At 60.6% G+C, this 18,069-nt stretch overlaps 2 protein-coding genes across 13 annotated transcripts in view; one reads left to right on the forward strand and one right to left on the reverse strand.

Moving 5' to 3' along the window:
* The window catches only part of SLC5A10 (solute carrier family 5 member 10), a 67,691-nt gene that overhangs the window by 8,813 nt on the left and 40,809 nt on the right, over positions 1-18,069 (forward strand). For 2 of the 11 annotated variants that reach the window (XM_073798133.1, XM_073798138.1), the window contains exons 1-8: positions 2,667-4,138; positions 5,083-5,154; positions 5,416-5,520; positions 5,851-5,910; positions 6,613-6,717; positions 12,452-12,557; positions 12,854-12,934; positions 14,356-14,561. In XM_073798133.1, coding sequence (XP_073654234.1) covers positions 4,025-4,138; positions 5,083-5,154; positions 5,416-5,520; positions 5,851-5,910; positions 6,613-6,717; positions 12,452-12,557; positions 12,854-12,934; positions 14,356-14,561 — 849 coding nt within the window. In that variant the 5' untranslated portion in view covers positions 2,667-4,024. Of the gene's footprint in view, positions 1-993; positions 4,139-5,082; positions 5,155-5,415; positions 5,521-5,850; positions 5,911-6,612; positions 6,718-12,451; positions 12,558-12,853; positions 12,935-14,355; positions 14,562-18,069 lie in introns of those variants that run through there. The other 9 variants (XM_073798135.1, XM_073798139.1, XM_073798136.1 and 6 more) reach the window with 8 other exon arrangements.
* The window catches only part of FAM83G (family with sequence similarity 83 member G), a 29,497-nt gene continuing 25,552 nt past the window's right edge, over positions 14,125-18,069 (reverse strand). For both annotated transcript variants that reach the window (XM_033846601.2, XM_033846600.2), the window contains one exon: positions 14,125-15,092. In XM_033846601.2, the coding sequence (XP_033702492.1) occupies positions 14,700-15,092 (393 nt within the window). In that variant the 3' untranslated portion in view covers positions 14,125-14,699. The remainder of the gene's footprint in view (positions 15,093-18,069) is intronic.

An 18,069-nucleotide genomic window follows, 5' to 3' on the forward strand; every position in this document is an offset into this window, starting at 1 on the left:
TTCTATTAATGTGATTTATCCCATTGATTTCCATATGTTGAACTATCCTTGCATCCCAGTATAAATCTCACCTAATCATGATGAATGATCCTTTTAATGTGCTGCTGAGTTTGGTTTGCTAGTATTTTACTGAGAGTTTTTGCATCTAAATTCATCAGGGATATTGGTTCTTTACTTGTAGTGTCCTTTTCTGGCTTTGGCATCAGGGTAATGCTAGCCTTGTCATATGACCTTGAGAGTGTTCAAGCTCCTCTTTGATGTTTTTGGGAAGATTTTGAGAAGGATTGGCATTAATTCTCTAATGTTTGGCAGAATTCACCAGTGAAGCCATCTGGTCCTGGGCTTTTCTTCATTTGGAAATTTATGATTACTGACTCAATCTCATTACCAGTAATCGGTCTGTTCAGACTTTCTATCTCTTCCTGATTCAATCTTGGTAGTTCGTATGTTTCTAAGAATTTTTCCATTTATTGTAGCTTGTTCAGTTGGTTGGCATATAGTTGTTCATAGTAGCCTCTTGTCATCCTTTGTATTCCTGTTGTATTGGTTGTAATGTCTCCTTTTTCATTTAAAATTTTGTTGATATGTGTCCTCTCTTTTTTCCTGGGTTAATCTAACTAAAGTTTTGTCAATTTTTAAATTTTTTTAAAGAACCAGCTCTTAGTTTGGTTAATCTTTTTTATTGTTTTCCTGTTCTCTATTTCATTTATTTCTACTGTAGTCTTTGTTATTCCTTTCCTTCTGCTAACTTGGGGCTCCATTTGTTTTTCTCCTAGTTCCTTGAGTCATAGTGTTAGGTTATTTGGGGGGGATCTTTCTTGCTTCTTAATTGAGGCATTTATTGCTATATAATTCCCTCTTGGAACTGCTTTTGCTGCAACCTATAAGTTTTGGTATGTTGTGTTTCCATTTTTATCCGTCTCAAGAAACTTTTTTTTTTTTTTTTTTTTGCGGTATGCGGGCCTCTCACTGTTGTGGTCTCTCCCTTTGCAGAGCACAGGCTCCGGACGCGCAGGCTCAGCGGCCATGGCTCACGGGCCCAGCCGCTCCGCAGCATGTGGGATCTTCCCGGACCGGGGCAAGACGCCGTGTCCCCTGCATCGGCAGGCGGACTCTCAACCACTGCGCCACCAGGGAAGCCCAAGAAACTTTTTTATTTCCCCTATAATTTCTTCTTTGATCCATTGGTTGTTCAGGAGGGTGTTGCTTAATTTCCATGTATTTGTGAATTTTCCAGTTTTCTTCTTGTTATTGGTTTCTAGTTTCACACCTCTGTGGTCAGAGAAGATACTTGGTATGATTTCATTCTTCTTGAATTTGCTATGACCTCTTTTGTGGCCCAACATATAGTCTATTCTAGAAGATGTTCCATATGCACTTGAGAATATGTATTCTGCTGTCATTAGATAGAATGTTCTGCATATGTCTGTTAGGTCTATTGGTTTGTAGTGTTGTTCAAATCACCGTATCCTTATGCTTCTCTGTCTGGATGATCTGTGCATTGTTAGAGTGAGGCATTAGAGTCCCCTACTGTTCTTGTATTGCTGTTTATTTGAAGAAAATCTTAATAGGTGCAGGGTCCTACCTTGGTTCAGTACATCTCCGCAGGAGGCCAAGACCTCTAAAGCCTTTTAAATTCCAGAAGCCTATTTATTTTATCCTCAAGGTAAAATGCACATAACATAAAATTCACCACTTAAACTATTTTAAAGTATACAGTCCAGTGGCCCCTAGAGAGCTTCAGGATGGGGCTGGACACCAGAAAGACCAAGGCATGATGAGAGGATTGAAACTTTCAGTCTTGAGCTAATTATTAGTGTCAGTGATCTAATCCATCATGCCTAGGTGATAACACCTCCATAAAAACCCCACACGATGAAGGGAACACACTGTCCCAGGTTGGTGAACACACTGGTGCTAGGACTCTTCTGGACTCCACTCAATGGACCTCTTCATCTGAATCCTGTAGAAATATCCTTTATAATAATCATAAGTAATCGAGTGTTTCCCTGAGTTCTGTGAGCCATCTTAGCAAATTATCAAACCTGAAGAAGGGGTATGGGAGCTCCCAATTTACAGACGCTCAGCAGAAGTACGGGAGGCCCAGGACTTACACCTGGCATCTGAAGTGGGAGCAGTTTTGCCGGACTGAGCCCTTAGCCTGTGGGGTCTGCGCTAACTCGCAGATAATGTCAGAATTGAGTTGAGTCACAGGACACCCAGTTGGTGTCCAGAGGGATGGAGAATTGGTCGGAGTGGAGAAAACCCACACACATTTGGTGTCAGAAGTGGTGTTTGTAAACAGGACATAAATGCTTCCTTCATTTCCTCCACTGCCGCCCTCTCGCTGTCCCCATCCATCAGCTCTTCTTGGCCTCCTTTACCCAGGCCTTTTGATCAGAAGGTGGAGTGGGTGGCAGTGTTGTCTCTAAGTGGTTTATTTCCTTCCGAGACCCAGGCTGCAGAGCGGGGACCAAATACTGTTCTTTCAGCTACTGCATCTTTAGGAGACCAGTTTCATAAATCTGGATGTTATCCCGTTGTGCCCTCTGACCAGTACAAAGTGATCTTTTTCTTTTTTTTTCTTTCTTTTTTTTTTTTTTTTTAGCGGTACGCAGGCCTCTCACTGTTGTGGCCTCTCCCGTTGTGGAGCACAGGCTCCTGACGCGCAGGCTCAGCGGCCATGGCTCACGGGCCCAGCCGCTCCGCGGCATGTGGGATCCTCCCGGACCGGGGCACGAACCTGCGTCCCCTGCATCGGCAGGCGGACTCTCAACCATTGTGCCACCAGGGAAGCCCCAAAGTGATCTTTTGATTCACGATACATTTCTAGCAATGGCTTGGGAAGTAAAACCACCTGAGAGGCTAGTTTGTTGAAGGTGAGGGTAGTTGGGGAGGGGCGGTCTGAGCCTGCCTGACTTTACGGTAAGCAGTGACTTACTTTTTCTTCCCCGTCTAGTCCCGCATGTGAGGGGATTAATCTTTAAACCCTCTGCCTCGGTTACCGAGTAACAGGCACAGTTGGTTTTGCAGGCCAGTGTGTTCCCAGTGGCAGCCGTTCACTCATTAACACTTCTGGAGGGGTTGCGTGTCCTGGTTAAACTCCAAATGTCACCCACGGAGACCCACCCGGCTGTACACACTGATTTAATTAGTGAGCAATCTGAGCAGGAAGGACCCAGTGGAACCAGAGACATCATTGCCACCAACAGGGAGCATCTGGGGTCGGATGTGGAGCTGAAGCCCAGCTCTGGCCCTCAAGTGGTCGTGCAGGGACAGGTGGCCAGCCTCCTGCCTTCGTCCCTTGACTGTGACCCGTACCACCTACTCTGAGCGCAAAAGGGGACAGTGTGCAGAAGAGCTAAGCAGGGTGGCTCTCAGCCCCTGGCAGACGCTTGCTGGATACTAGGACCCAGTATCTGTGGTCCTGGGAGACCCTGGGGACCCAAGGGGATGGTCAGGATGGGACGGTTTGGCCTGATCACTGGTCTAGAAAAGGGAGCAGGAAATTTGGTGACAGGCCTTTATTGTCCAGCGAAGGGTGTTCTAGGACCAGGACTGCCGTGGCTGGAAGTGAACCATGTGACGCAAGTCTCTATCCCAGGACCCTCTCGGTCCACTCACGGCCTGCTGGGTGCAGAAGGATGTGGCTGCCATCATGGTAGTGTCCCCAGAAGTGGGGCATCTGTCCCCAACCCTCCGTGCTTCTTATCCGAATTACATACAGGTTCAGCCACCCATTCAGTAACGACCCCTTTCTGGGACGATTCTGGTTGCCTCTGGATCCACTAGGCTCCCTTTACTTTGCCCGAGCCTCCCCCGAGCGCTCCCCACTCCCTCGATCCCCACTGGGGGTGGAGGAGATGTAGCTGCACTTTGAAGCAGCTTCCCTGCACGCGGCCACACCGTGGGCAGGAGGTGGCACCGTCGGCTCGGTTTAATCATCAATTTATTTCCTGCCGGGAAGCCCTTTCTGCCCTGGCCTGGCCTCAGTCCCTCCCGCTCGAGCTGGCCCTGCTGCAGGATGGCTGCGGACAACTCTACCAGCGGCCCCCACGCCCCCGGGCCGCAGCTGAGCGTGGTCGACATCACCATCATAACCGTGTATTTTGCCCTGAACGTGGCCGTGGGCATATGGGTGAGAGGACGGTGGTGGTACCAGCTGGGGTGGGCAGTGGGGTGCGGGAACCGGCCGGCACATCCCTAGGCGTTGCATCCTCTCCCTGGAGGCCTGGTGCCCGCGGGGTCCTCCTCCCAGCCCCAGGGGAGATTTGTCGGAGCCTTGACCGAGCCCCTTTCCCTCTCTGGCAGCAGCTTCTCAGTCTCTAAAGTGAGGAATAGGAAGTCTCTCTAAGGGCAGGCCGAGTGCGAGGCTTGGGGCCTTCTATGCGGCTGACACGCTGGGGGCCCGGGCACGGCACGCCGTCTTCCTGGCCTCGCCTCCGATGTCAGATGGACTCACTGGGCGAACATCGCCCTGAACGATAGAATCACAGGGGTTCTCGGCTGCACCAAACCAGCTGGGCCAGAATCCAGAGGCGGGGAGGGGCGCGCAGGACCTGGGGGTCTCTGTTTTGACAACTCCGTGTCCACCAGCCTAGCCTAGTTCATAAGCCAGTTTCTCCCGCCTTTGATAGGAGAGAAGCGATTTTGGTCATCACAGGCAGCAGCGGGGCCCCTTCTATGCAGGCACTGTGCACATCACCCTAACTCTCCCACAGCCCCGGGCCAAAGGCCAGCCCCGTTTACAGGTGAACCCCGGGGCTTCAGGGGACAGGGACTTGCGCAGTGAACCCCAGGACCCTGCACGGAGGGGAGGGCCTCCTCCTGTCTACTCCTAACGCCATCAGCTGATGAGCACTGGGGCTGTTTCCACCCTTTGGCGTTGTGAATAACACCGCTGTGAACATTCGAGTACAGGTTTTGCTCGAGCACCTGTTTCCAGTTCTCTGTATCCTGGGAGTGGATTTGCTGGGTCCCGGGATAATCTGTGTGTCTAAGTCTTTGGGGAGCCAGCGGACTGTTTCCGCAGCAGCGGCACGAGCCACGCGAGGGCTCCAGTTTCCACTTCTGTCCTTGCAGTCCTCGTGCCGGGCCAGCAGGAACACAGTGAGCGGCTACTTCCTGGCGGGCCGGGACATGACGTGGGGGCCGGTGAGTACACCCTGTCTCCTCCCGCCCCTCCTTCCAGTGGGGCCGCATCTGATCTCTAGGTCAGCCCTCATCTGCATCCCTGCGGTCACTGTGTGTCCTCCTCACCCAACGTCACCCCCCAGGCCAGCCCAAGCAGGCAGTGATGGGGCAGGCTGAGACTGACAGGGGGTCCCCAAGCGGGGGTGCTGGAAAACGTGGCAAGGGTGGGGCTCGGAGTCGGGGTGGGCCTCTTGCTAGATCCTTTTCCTCTCTCTCCTCCAGATGGGAGCCTCCCTCTTTGCCAGCAGCGAGGGCTCGGGCCTCTTCATCGGACTGGCGGGTTCGGGTGCAGCTGGAGGCCTGGCGGTGGCAGGCTTCGAGTGGCATGTGAGCTCCTGGAAGGCGGGCCCAGGCTGTGTGGGGCCGTGGGAGGAAGCACAGCAACCTTGAGAGATGCTGGATGGGGCTGCATCAGAGCCTACCCCTCTGTGGCCAGAGGGGCAGCTCCCAGCAACCGGCGTGGCCAGCGTCCAGGCAGGCGGCGCTCCTGGGGAAGCTGGGTCTTCAGAATGCTGAAGAGCCGCGGGAAGCCGTGAGCCTTTGCCTGGCTGTCTGTTTATAGGGCTGCGGGGGCGGGGCCGCCCCAGGTTCTCCTGGCAACTCAGGCCTCCAGACCCCTGGTGTCTGCTGTCCTTACTCTGCCTCTGTCCCCCTCAGGCCACGTACGTGCTGCTGGCCCTGGCGTGGGTGTTCGTGCCCATCTACATCTCTTCGGAGGTGAGTCTGCTCCTGGGGCCTCAGGACAGCCCCGCCTGCGTCCGGGCCTTGGTTGGAGTGGGTGGTGGTGATGGGCAGGACCCCTGGCTTCACTCACAAGGTGAGTGAACCCACAACTCTCAGTTCTGGGTTTGTTGTTAGTCCAACTAACATTCCCATCAGCCCACGAAGACAGGTCCCCTTGGACCTCAGCCCATGGGCCTCGTCTGTTGGTTTCTGCTGTACCTGCGTGTTGCATCTGGGGGATGATGCATCTACCCGAGCACACAGGCTGCACACCTGGGCTGTGCACTGGGCTACACACCTGGGTGAGACACCTGGGCTGCACACCTGGGTGGCACACCCAGGGGACACTGTCCTTGACTCCACCACTCCTTCAGCCCCAGCTGGGCTGTCACTAAGTCCAGGGGATCCCCTTTCCTGGTTGTCTCAGTCGGGCACAGCCGGCTTCCCCAACCAGCCGAAGCTCACTGGATTTGTCACCACAGCCTCCAAACTCATCCCTGTGCCCCCAGGCACAGTCCCCCGAATCCATTCCTCCTGTCTCAGCCTGCCACACCCAGGCCTGAGCCCCTCAGGATGTGATCAGAGCGCTTAGCCTGGAATTCCAGGCCTGGCGTTGGGAGTGTGAGAAGCTCCCGGTCCTGAACATGGGCTGTGGTCTCGCAGCACGCTTAACCCCTGCCCCCGTGCCCCCGCCAGATTGTCACCATGCCTGAATACATCCAGAAGCGCTATGGAGGCCAACGGATACGCATGTACCTGTCTGTCCTGTCGCTGCTGCTGTCTGTCTTCACCAAGATATCGGTGAGCTGCCCCACCCCCAGCTTCTGGCTGGAACACCCCTGCTCTGGGGTCCTCGAAGGGACCTGACATCCCTTGATCTGTCTCTGCCTTGTCTAACAGCTGGGGAAACTGAGGCCTAGAGAGGCACACTGACTTGCCTAGGGTCACACAGCTGGCCCAGCACCCTGGGGCTGGGCTCAGCAGCCGGCGAATTTGGGGTCAGAACGCAGGCCCCGTGACTCCTGCTTTGCCCAGGTTCTGGATGCGGGGTGTCAGGGGTTACGGTTAAGGGCCGGCACCGGGTGAGCCGGGACCGCCCACTAGGGGGCGCCCAGAGCCCGAGGTCTCTGGCCCGTGATGCCGTTTGGTTGTCAGTCCTCCGCTAGGCTGACCCCGCGGCGCCCCCTTTCCCTTGCGGGCCTGGCCTGGCCCCGCTGGAGGGCCAGCGTGGGGCGCGTCTTGTCCACACCCTGCGTTTCACAGGTAGGGAGACGGAGGCCGGGAGGGCGGGGAGCTGGTCCCCGGCGCGCGAGAACTCCGCGGCAGCACCAGGCCTCGGGTTCTCCCTCCCGAGTCCTCGGTGCCTGCCGGTCCCCTGAGGCCGTCCAGCCGCTCCAGCTCCGGCCCCTGCGAGGGCTCAGAGGTGGTCGGCGGGGCCTGGGCGGCCTGCTTCTGGCCGAGCGAGCCCGCGCAGCCCCGAGCCTGCTTCCTCCCGCGTGAGGCCTGGCGCTTCTGAGGGCGTGGCCGGGGCTTCCTCCTCCGCGGCCCCTGCAGCCCCGGGAGCCTCGGCCGGCCGGGCCTTCACCGGAGCTGCGCGTCTGCACGTCTCCTTCTGGGTGGGTTTCGGGGTGTTTAGAGAGCAGGCGCCACCTTCTTCCCTGGACAGATCCTAAGAGTTCTCCCCTGGGGCTTCCCTCTACCGACCAGGACGGCGCCGCTGCTCTCCAGGCCCAGTTCCCACGCGGGCTCCTCCCCCCCCGCCCCCCCCACCCCCCCACCCCCCCACCCCGTGCCGGGCGCCTCCCTGGCAGCAGGGCCTCAGTACAGGGGGACGCAGGTGTGTCACGGTGGGCGGGGGGGACAGTGCGGACCCAGAAGAGGGGTTGGCAGTGCCTGCTGGGGTTGCGTTGGTTGGGGTCTAGTGGAGAAGGGGGTACGCACGGCATGGGGGGTGCAAACGCCAAGGAGAGAGGTGCACGGCGTAGGGCGCGTCTGGGGTGGTCCCGTCCGGAGGCCCAGACTGCAGGGGTCAGGCGCCTCGGGAGCAGAGGAGGAGCTGGGAGGGAGGTGACCGGGAGCGGTGGCAGCTGAGGCAGACCTGAGGGCTGCAGCTGGCTCTTGGGTGGCAGTTCCCGCCCTGGCCCAGGGGGCTCCGTCGGAGATGAGTGAGGAGTGCCCCAGGGGCCCTGGAGGCTTTGAGCAGAGGTGACACGGTCAGGTCTGTGTTAGTGCCACCGGCACCCCCAGAGGATGGACTGGAGGGGACAGGGGCGAGAGGCGGGGGGCGGGGGGCAGTCTGGTGAGGCCAACCCCTGGTCGAAGGGGTTTCGTCTCCGCCCACCCCCCTGTTCGTCCTACTGGTGGCTCTGAGGCAGAGCTCACACGTCACACCCATAGCTTGGGCAGGACGTCCAGAATGTCGGGTTGGGGGGCAAAGTGGGGGATCCTTCGAGGCCACCTCGTGTGCAGCCCTGTTTACAGACAAGACGATTGAGGCCTAGGGAGTGGCCACCACTTGCTGAATCAGGCAGGGACAACCGTTAGAGCCCAGTGGGCCCGAGCGCTGCCGTGTGGCGCTGAAGGAGCCAGGCGTGGTACTTCAGACTCCACTTTGTGATGGGATGACTCAGTTTGCCCACCTATAAAATGGGGAGCCTCAAGGCTGGGGCTGCCTGGATGAAGCGGACAGGGAAGCAGGAGGAATGCGGATTGCCGGGCTGGGTCTGGGAGGGACTGGGGCCCCCCAGCTAATGTTTGGGGCTGAAGCTGTTTGCAGTGTGTGTGCCCAGCCGGCCCCCAGAGGCCCTGACCTCACTGGGTGGAGCCCCAAGAACGCCCAGGACCCTCACCAGCTGCAGCCTGTCCAGAGACCACAGGGCCCGCCTGCCGCCAGCCCCCATGTGGGGACAGTGGTGTGCAGAGAGAGCAAGCCATGGGTGGCAGGGGGCCTCACACGGGCTTGGGGGGAACCGAGCTCCATCACCGTGTGCTCTGGGAAATAGAGAAACCCGGCCTGACACCCCAGGCCACTCAGGGTAAAGGCCAACCGTGGCCAGCAAGACCCTCACCTCTCCTGCTTCTCCCGACGCAGACATCACTCCAGCTACACTGAGCACACCCGAGGCATGACCCTGCCACAGGGCCTTTGCACCTGCTGTGTCCTCTGGCTGGAACCTCTTCTCCTGGATATCCATGTGGCTCACGCCCCTGCCTCTCAGGTCTTTCACAGCTCACCCTCTCAGCGAGGCCCTCGGCTGCCCCGCAGGTGCAGACCTGCGCCCCCTGTCTTTCACACACGTGCTACCTTCTTACGCCGAATGATTTCATTAGAATGGCCACAGTCTGCCTCCCCCATTTTTTCTCTGTTCATTGGTGTATCCCCAGTGGTACTAGGTGCCCGGCACACCTCATGGGACTGAATGGAATCATCTATGTCAGGCTCGGCTGGGTTTTCCGTGAGGGGCCAGATAGAAAGTATGCTCAGTTTTGCATGCCACTTACACACCACTGAAATTTGCTGTTGGCGTTTGAAAGACACACCAGTGCGCCTGATGGGATCAAGCCTGTGGGCTATAGTGTACCGGCCCCTGGTCTATGCAAACGTGCCTGTTTATTGAGCACCTACTGTGTGCCAGGCCCTGGGTGGGCACCCATGATGAACCCATTTCTCGTTCTCAAGGACTTTTCCTTCCAGGCAGATGAGATAAGTCAGCAGAGCAGTGCATCCACACTGAGTGGTACAAGGGTGATCAGTGCAGCAAATGCAGGGCTGAAATCTGGACGGAAGAGAAGGAGCAAGCGACAGGTTTGCTTTGCAGACAGTGGTCCAGCTGCTGAGGGAAGCCGATGGGGCTGGGGAGAGGGTGCGTGCAGGGCCTCTGGGCCGGGAGGTGGGTTTCATTCTGCGCGAGTGGAGATGCAGAGACCTCGGCGCTCCCTCTGAACAAGCCGAGTGCAGGAGGGACCAGCGAGGGGATTCCAAAGGGACGGGGCCCAGGGTGGGGAAAGTGGAGGCGGGCAGGAGTACTTTGGGAATCAACAGCCATGGCCGGTGGGTTGGGTGCAGGGAGTGTGGCAAAGGTGAGACGTGTCCAGAACACTGAAGGGACAGTGATGGCCTCTGTGGAGATGGGCGAGGTTGGGGGTTGGGGACACAGGCTGATTTGGGGTAAACTCGTGGTAAGTGTCAGTGCAGGGACCTGCCCAGCTTCTCTGCTATCCACAAAGGGAGGGGGCAGTAGGGTCTCATGCAGGAAGGTGTCCAGGACAGGGCCCAGCCAGGGGGCACGTGCCTGTGGGGCACTCGGGGTGCTGAGAAGCTGTGACGAGCCAGCGGAGCAGCCCTAGCCTGCAGGTCAGCTCGGCCCAGCTCCCTCCCATGTCCGGGGCTCATGGCCCCTGCAAGCCCGTGGGATGGTGCAGGAAGGGGGGGTCAACCCTCTCAGGGGCCCCGAGGGTCAGCCCTAAAGCCCGCAGCCCTGCTCACAACCGTGCAGCTTTGGGCCAGTTGCTTCGTGCCTCTGCGCCCGTGCCCCGCTCTATGGAGTGGAGCGGCTCCCTCAGGGGTCCCGCCTGCGCCTCCGCGGCCTGCCCTGCGCAGGGCCTGCAGAGGCCAGCAGGGCCAGAGGGGGCCGAGCACAAGTGCCTGTGTTTCTCCACATCTGCACCCACACTCTACCCAGAGGCTCAGGAGGTAAGGCGACGTGCTCACCAGGGACACAGACCCAGGTCCGAGCGGGGCTCTTAGCTTCTAGCAGGCTGCAGCTCAGCTGGGGCCCCAGGAGAGGGAGCTCCGTCGGCAGAAGGAGAGGTCAGAGCCGGCCGGGGGTCGTCTGAGGCTCCTCGCGGGGTCTCCTTTAGAGCCAGCAGGCAACCGCACATTTGCTGGCCTCCAGCGGCAGCTGCGTGGGGTCCCCAGGGGATCGGCGGCTAAAGTCCCACCTCCACACCTGTGCCTGTGCTGTTCCCGCTGCCCACGCATCACTCTTCAGATCTGCTGCCCTGGAAGGAAGTCCCTGAGCAGTAGAGCAGTTGGGGAGCAGGGCTTCGGGGCGGGCTGAGTCCTGAGCAATGAGATGCAGAGATGGGAGGTCCCAGGGCAGAGGAACTTGGGCGGGCCAAGGCCTGGAGGCAGCAAAGTGCCTGGCGTGGAATGTCGGCGTGACCAGACTTACCTGGGCTTAAAGGGATGCGTGGCCAGAGCCTGGAGGCTGGGCGCACAGGCCAGGGCTGTCCTCTGAGGCAGATGGGGTCCAGGGAGTGGTCTTGAGCAGTGGCTGGAGGCCAGCCAGGTGGGAGGAGGGGCTGCTACTTTCTAGAGCCCCCCTGCTCCGTCGCCGGTCCCCTCCATCTCTGATACCTGCCAGAGCCTCGCCTTGGGGAGGTCGCTTGCCCTCCATGGGCCTCCGTTTGTCCCTGGTCTGACGGAGCAGGGGGCTTGGAGAGTCCTTCCTGCTCTGATATCCAGCAGCTCTGGGCTTCTTAGCTTGGGCTGGAGGTGGACACACACACTCGCAGCCGGAGGGTGGGGGGGCCAGAGTGAGGGGCCGCCGACTCCCGAGAACACCTCGTCTGAGTGCCCACGCTGGCAGGTGCCCTCTCCAGGAGAGGGGAGGGGAGGAGCCTGGGGGAAGCAGGGGTTCCACAAGCCTGACTCCGAGCAGGGCTGGTCAGCTCCTAGCTCGGCCGGTGCCCCAGGCCTTGGCAAGCTCAGCTAACCCGCGGGCTTGCCCAGCTCTCTGAGGAGCCTCTTGGCCCCAAAGGCTGTATTTTGGGTTATCTCCCTGCCATTAAGCAAGCCCAGAACGGCAGTTTCGGAAACTTGCGGCGGGGAGGGACCCTGGCCCAGCCCTAGGTCCCGCAGGATCGGGTCCTCCCTCCTTCCCTGGGCACCCACTGCGCAGTGGGGAGGGGCGGGCAGTTGTGGTCCGTAAGGCCCATTCCAGTGCTGAGGCTAGAAGACTCGCCCCAGGGCTTCAACTCTTGCCTCTGTGCTGCCCCAGGGCCTGGGATGGCAGGACTGTGTCCAGTTCAGCCCTAGGAAGCAGCCTCGGCCTGAGCCGTGGTCCTGGCTTCAGTGTCAACCCCATGGTGGGTCAATAAGCGAGACGGCCCCTCTGTTCCCCCAGCCCACCCCTGGCACACATCTGGTTTCTTCTTGGGGTGCCCTGCTTAACAGGGAGCAGAGAACAGGGACCCAGGGACCCAGACAGACGTGGGTCTGGAGATGGAGGCTCACTCGTCTTCTTGGACCCCCCACCTCCAGGAAGCCCTCCCGGACTCCCTTTTCCATCCCCAGGCAGGGGCCAGACTGAACAGCAACACCGCTCCCTGGTGGGCAGAGGCCACTCAGGACTTTATTAACATCAGCAACGTCCCCTGCACACTGCTTGTCCACAGCCAGGACTTCCTCCCCTTCAGAACAGTCCCTGGAAGGTGGGGGGGGGTCTCCCCTTCTTCCTCTACGTCGGGTGTGTGGCGCTCCGGGTCCTGCGGTTACCTCGGGCCCCTGCACACACCCCTTTCCCGTCCCCAGATCGACCTGTACGCGGGGGCCCTCTTCGTGCACATCTGCCTGGGCTGGAACTTCTACCTGTCCACCATCCTCATGCTCGCCGTCACGGCCCTGTACACCATCGCAGGTACGGCGCCTGCGGGTGGCAGGTGTGGCCTGTGGACACGCACGGGAACCCGAGCGGTTGGTGGGGGGCAGGGGGCCGCCCCCTCCCACAGCCTGGGACCTGGCCAGTTCGTGTCAGGCACCTGGGCTTCAGCAGCTGGCTCCGCTGGCCTGGCTGCTGCGTCCACAGCTCACCCACCCGTGCAAGGGCAGGGGACGTCGATGTGGAACAGCTGTCCCTCCCGGAGCTCTGCTCACCTCCCTGTCCCTCCCCTGTCGAGGCCAGGGCCCCTCCAGCTCTCTCATCTCCACCCACAGGGGGCCTGGCCGCTGTGATCTACACAGACGCCCTGCAAACGCTCATCATGGTGGTGGGAGCCGTGATCCTGACGGTCAAAGGTGAGAGGCCATGGGGGCTGTCACAGCAGCGAGCCCTTTGGGGTCTGGGTGCCGCCCTGTCAGGGCCCGGTGTCCGCACTGGGGGTGGGTGGCCTCATGAGGTCAAGCCAAGGTCAAGCCACGAGGCAGTCAGCCCCCCACCGGCCTCCCCTGGGTGACGGAGGCCTGCTCCCCTCCCACCCCTGCTGCCCAGCGGCACTTCTGTCACCCGCTCCGGGCCGGCTGGCATCTGGCTGCGGACCTGACTCAGGAGGCAGGGCTGTCCGCACCCACGCGGGCTCGGGGCTCAGTGGGAGCAGGGCTGCGGGTGGGTGTGCAGACACACTTGGGAGACCACAGACCTGCCTGGACATCTGCCCCCATTGCTTCAAAGCATGTCCAAGATCTCAAGAAGCCAGCGGGACAAAGGCAAGGTGGAGAGAAGGGGGGTTTGGATCTCCTGGTCTGGGAACAGGGAGGAAGCTCGGGGTGGGGGCTGCCCCAGAGGTAGTGAGATCCCCATCCCGGGAAGTATGCAAGCAGAGCCAGGAGGATCCCACGGAGAGCAAACGGTCTCTTCCAGACTCAGACTCTAGGACCCTGTGGCTGGGCAGTTTCCAACCCGTGTCTGGTGTTCGTCCGTTCGCTCTGAGCACTCCCCCTGGCCTGGCCTGGGCTACAGGTGGCACTGGTGCCGGGAGCCCAGAGTCCGGGCAGCGGGCCGCCTGCTGGGGAAGGCGGGGGAGTGGGGCCTGTGGCTGCCCAGCCTCCTCACAGACCAGGGGCCTGTGTACCCGGAGCCCACTGCGGGAGAGGCACCCAAGCAGCCAGGCCTGGTCTGGATGGGGGCGGGGGAGTGACCACAGACAAAGCAAAAGCCACAGGTGGGCCCAGACCCCGAGGCAGACAGGAGCAGTGAGGGGGTGAACGTGGTTGGCTCGCGCCGGCCTCCTGGCGGTGTAGCCTTGGTGGTGCCCCTGCCCCTCTGGGGACTCTGTGTCCCTTCTCAGTGCCACATCCCCCAGCCATACTCAGCTCTGCCGAAGTCATGTCCTTTGGAAGCCCCTGGGTCAGGACGTTAGCCCTTCAGATTCCTCAGGAAGGTCCTCGAATGCCAAGAAAAGACACGTTTGCTTCCTTGGGTCGACAGCCTGGCAGAGAGCTCCTCACCTGAGGCTGGTGGGCGTCCAGAGGCCGGCGGGACACTGGGGTGCCCTCGTGTGGAATGCTTATTTAATATTATCATTTTAAATACAAATAAAATAGTCCTTTGAATTCACCTTTTTTAAAACCCTCTACGTCCATACCTTTCCAGACCCTGGAAAAGGTGAAGTGGGAAAAGTTGAGTTTAATGCAAGAAGTTACTCGTGAGCTGAGGGCAGTGGGGCTGGGAGTCACGGCCGCCAGCCACCAACCGTGCCTGTCCCGCCCACCCCCTCCAGCTTTCGAGCAGATCGGCGGGTATGATCAGCTGGCGCCAGCCTACGCCCGGGCCGTCCCATCCAGGATCATCTCCAACACCACCTGCCACGTGCCACGGGCAGACGCCATGCACATGTTCCGAGACCCCTCCACGGGGGACCTCCCATGGACCGGGATGACCTTCGGCCTGACCGTCATGGCCACCTGGTACTGGTGCACCGACCAGGTGAGGTCACCGCCCTCCCTCCCTTCCTTTCTTCCAGGGTGGCTCTGGAGGTCAGGGCGGCCAGGGAACACCTGAGCGGTGAGCCCGGGCTGGGGTGGAAGCCGTGGATGGCGTGGCTTCAGGCCCGGGCACGAGGTGTTAGGGGTCCTTGCAGTCCTGGGGGGCCTGGGCCTGCCGTTTAGAGTCGGATGAAGCCCACTGGCCACCCATCCTGGCCTTCAGGTGCTTCAACTGGGACAGTTTGGAGTACGGGATTCCGAAGGGGCTGGAATGCTCCTCGGCGGCCCTGACGTCGGCCTGGGGGCTGGCGTTTCGGGCCAGTCTTGGGGTCCCAGGACCCGGCAGCTCACAGGGCTCCGGGCCACCCTTGGCCTGCCAGTGCTGGGGAGCTGCCACAGCCGGGCCCACTTTCCTGCCAGAGCTCTGGGCGCCATTGGCGGCGGGGCGGTACTGCGGGGGTCCCAGGGTCCTCGACGGCTGCGGGAAGGCATCTTTATCCCTAGGGACTCGGTAGTGGTGGAACCGCTGGCCCTGGGAGAGAGAGAGCAGAGTGAGTGAGACCCAGGGGCTGGGGCAGCTCTGCCCCTTCCTGAGGGGCCCTTGCCAGGCAGGCTGCAGCCGGCACACCTGGGTTTGCTTCCTGGCCTTGCCACTCACCAACGGGTGGTCCTAGACAAGTATCTTCCAGTCCTCCGTGCCTCGGTTTCCCCACGTGTCCCAGGGGAACGGTCCGCCTGCGAGGTCGCACTAAGGCCAGCGCCTACTCTTCCCCATGCCCCGCCCCCCTCCTCCACATTCTCCGTAAGAGGGACGGACGGGGATGCCAGAGACAGTGCCTCCCCCCTGCGCCCGCGTGTGTGGTGAGTGTGGCGGCTAGGTCTTCCTCCGGAGTCTGACTCTAGGCCTTCCCAAGTTGGGCACGTACCAGGTGGCACCAGGCGGCCCTGCTCCCTCTCTGGGCAGAAGCAGACGATGCCCCCGCCCTGCCTGCCTCGAGGGCCACGGGTAGCTCCAGGTGGCACTTGGGCGGGAAGGGGCCTCGTGAGCACCAGAGCCTCAGCGGGCACGGGCCTGATGACCGTCCTCGCCTCTGGACCCGTGGCCTCGAGGGCCCCACCCAGGAGCGAGGCAGCCAGCCCAAGAGTCGACCCAGCCAGTCACTGTGGGGTGAAGGGGGGCAGCTTCTCTGCGAGGCAGGCCTGGCGGCCCCATCCACAGGCCAGAACGCTGAGGCCCAGGGTGGAGTGCCTGCCCGGCGAGGAGCGCTCTGCAGCTCCCGAGCACAGGTGTTTTGTGTGCTCGCTGGGAGACCCTGCCTGGGCTGTGACGGCGGGAGGCAATCTATGTTGGGAGGGTCCAGGAACCCTGGGAGGCTGGGCCTCAGTTTTCCCATCTGTGACATGGTGCCGGAGAGTCCCTTGTAGGCTGCGCCCACCACAGGTGTCTGCCTAGCACCCCTGGGGGGCCTGGGGGCCGCCGGCCTGGGTGAGCGAGGGGCTGGTTGAAAGGCCGGCGGTGGAGGGCATGCGGGGAAGTGTCTAGACTGCCCTGTGGGCCAGCCGGGGCCCCTCTGCCCCAGGGCACCTCTCACTCCCTCCCCACTCAGCATGGCCTGGCATGGCATTGGCGTCTCTGGGTGGGGCAGCATTCAGGAGATTCTCCCATGAAGGCCAGGAGAGTGGCCTGGAGGTCAGGGCTGGACTGGGCTTGCCTCCTGGATAAGAAGGTCACACAAGGAGGCAGCTGACCCCAAGGTGGTCCAGAGTGCCTTCCCCCCCCGCATCGTCCTGCTCAGGCTGGGTCTGCCTGGGCGACTGCTGGGCCTTGGACCAGAACCCCCGCCTGCGTGGTACCGACCTCCTGGGCCCTGGGGGCTTGGCAGGACTCTCCTCAGCCCCCGGGACACCCACTGTGTGGCCAGCGGCAAGCGGCAGCTCTGTGTGCCGGGGCCACGGGCGCTTTTCGTTTTCTTTAGGCTTCTCAGTGTCTCCCAGCTCAGCCACAGTGCGTAGGCGACATCAGAGCCCAGCAAACCCAATAAACAGGAGGCAGAGGCCCGGTGGGCAGAGAGCTGCCACACCCCTCCCCGACCTCAGCCGCTCAGTCAGCACCCCCAGGAGGCGCACAGACCCGAGGGGCCTTGGGGCCTGCCCGCTCCCGTGGTGCCGGCGCTCCTCGCGTCACCTGCCGCTGCTGCAGTTTCAGACGGGCTGTCTTTCAGGCAGCAGCTGGGTCAGTCCTCGTGGCGGCCACCACTTTTCAGGCTCCCGCGCAGGTCAGGTGCAGTGTCAAGTGCATGGGCCCCGTTGCCTCGTTTCTCCCCGTGTTCCCGTGGGCTCTCTTGTCCCCATCTCACAGCCAAGGGGTCCAAATGCTCCTGGGCGGCACAGGGCCGTGGCTGACCCTGAGGTGGCCCTGATGAACGCCTAAACTTGGTGACGCGCAGCCGGCCACCCGGGCACGGGCTTGGCCGTCCACACGCGGCCTCATCCAGGATTTGCAGCAACCCTGCAGGTCGGGGGTCACGTCACATCTTGCAGGCGAGGACAGAGCGGTTCGGGGAGGTCCAGTGGCCGGGCCGGGAGAGGGAGCTGGCCTCCGGCAGGGCCTGTGCAGAGAGGCACTGGGAGGGTGCTGCCGGGGAGGCCCCGGCCTTGCCTGCTGGGGCACCGAGCCTCAGCTTCTCCAGCTGTAGAATGGGGCGACCACGGCTGTCCCGCCCACCTCCCGGGGCTGGCCGCCAAGAGCACGGAGCAAAATAAGGGAAGACACGCAGGGATTTAGGGAAATTCTTCTCTCCCGCGGGGAGCGCGGCCCTGGGCTCTTGTAATCACAGGACATCACAGGGGAAGGGTCTACAGAGAAGCTGTCTAGACGGGGAGACTGAGGCCCCAAGCGAGGAAAGGACTTACGGCACGTCACAGGAGCTGGCGGAGAGGCAGGACTGGAATCAGCTTGCCCTGCAGACCCCACGCTGCCAGCCCGGGCACCCTGTCATTTTTTTTTTTTTTTCATTAAGAAAAGCAAAGGCAGTTTATTTTGAGCTACAGCAAACGGGAGGCAGCTTCCGTCCCTCACATTTGGCAGAGGCTGAAAGGCAGGCAGATGAGCCAGGGAGTTCTGCAGAGGTCCTGATGGGAGGCCCTGATGGGAGGCCGAGGCCCGGGGACACGGGAGGTGGGGCGACCCTGTGATTGGTGCGGGTAGGAAGCGAGCAGGGGACAAAAGTTAGAGATGCTGTCGGTTACTGATTAGGTCCTGGCCACCTGGGGCTAACTATTAGAGCAGTCATCGTGCAGCCTCCTCAGCGGTTACTGGAGATAACCGTCGGCCTTCCTGCGTGGCTCTGAGAGCTGTTTATTGTACGTAACGGGGTGGCTTCCCGGGCAGGTCAGAGTTCTTTTTTTTTTTTTTTTTCCCCTGGGCTGCATCACGGGGCTTGTGGGATCTTAGTTCCCCGACCAGGGATTGAACCCACGCCCTCGGCAGGGAAAGCACAGAGTCCTAA

Source organism: Tursiops truncatus, chromosome 20 (genome assembly GCF_011762595.2).
Source record: "Tursiops truncatus isolate mTurTru1 chromosome 20, mTurTru1.mat.Y, whole genome shotgun sequence".
NCBI classification, from domain to species: Eukaryota; Metazoa; Chordata; class Mammalia; order Artiodactyla; family Delphinidae; genus Tursiops; species Tursiops truncatus.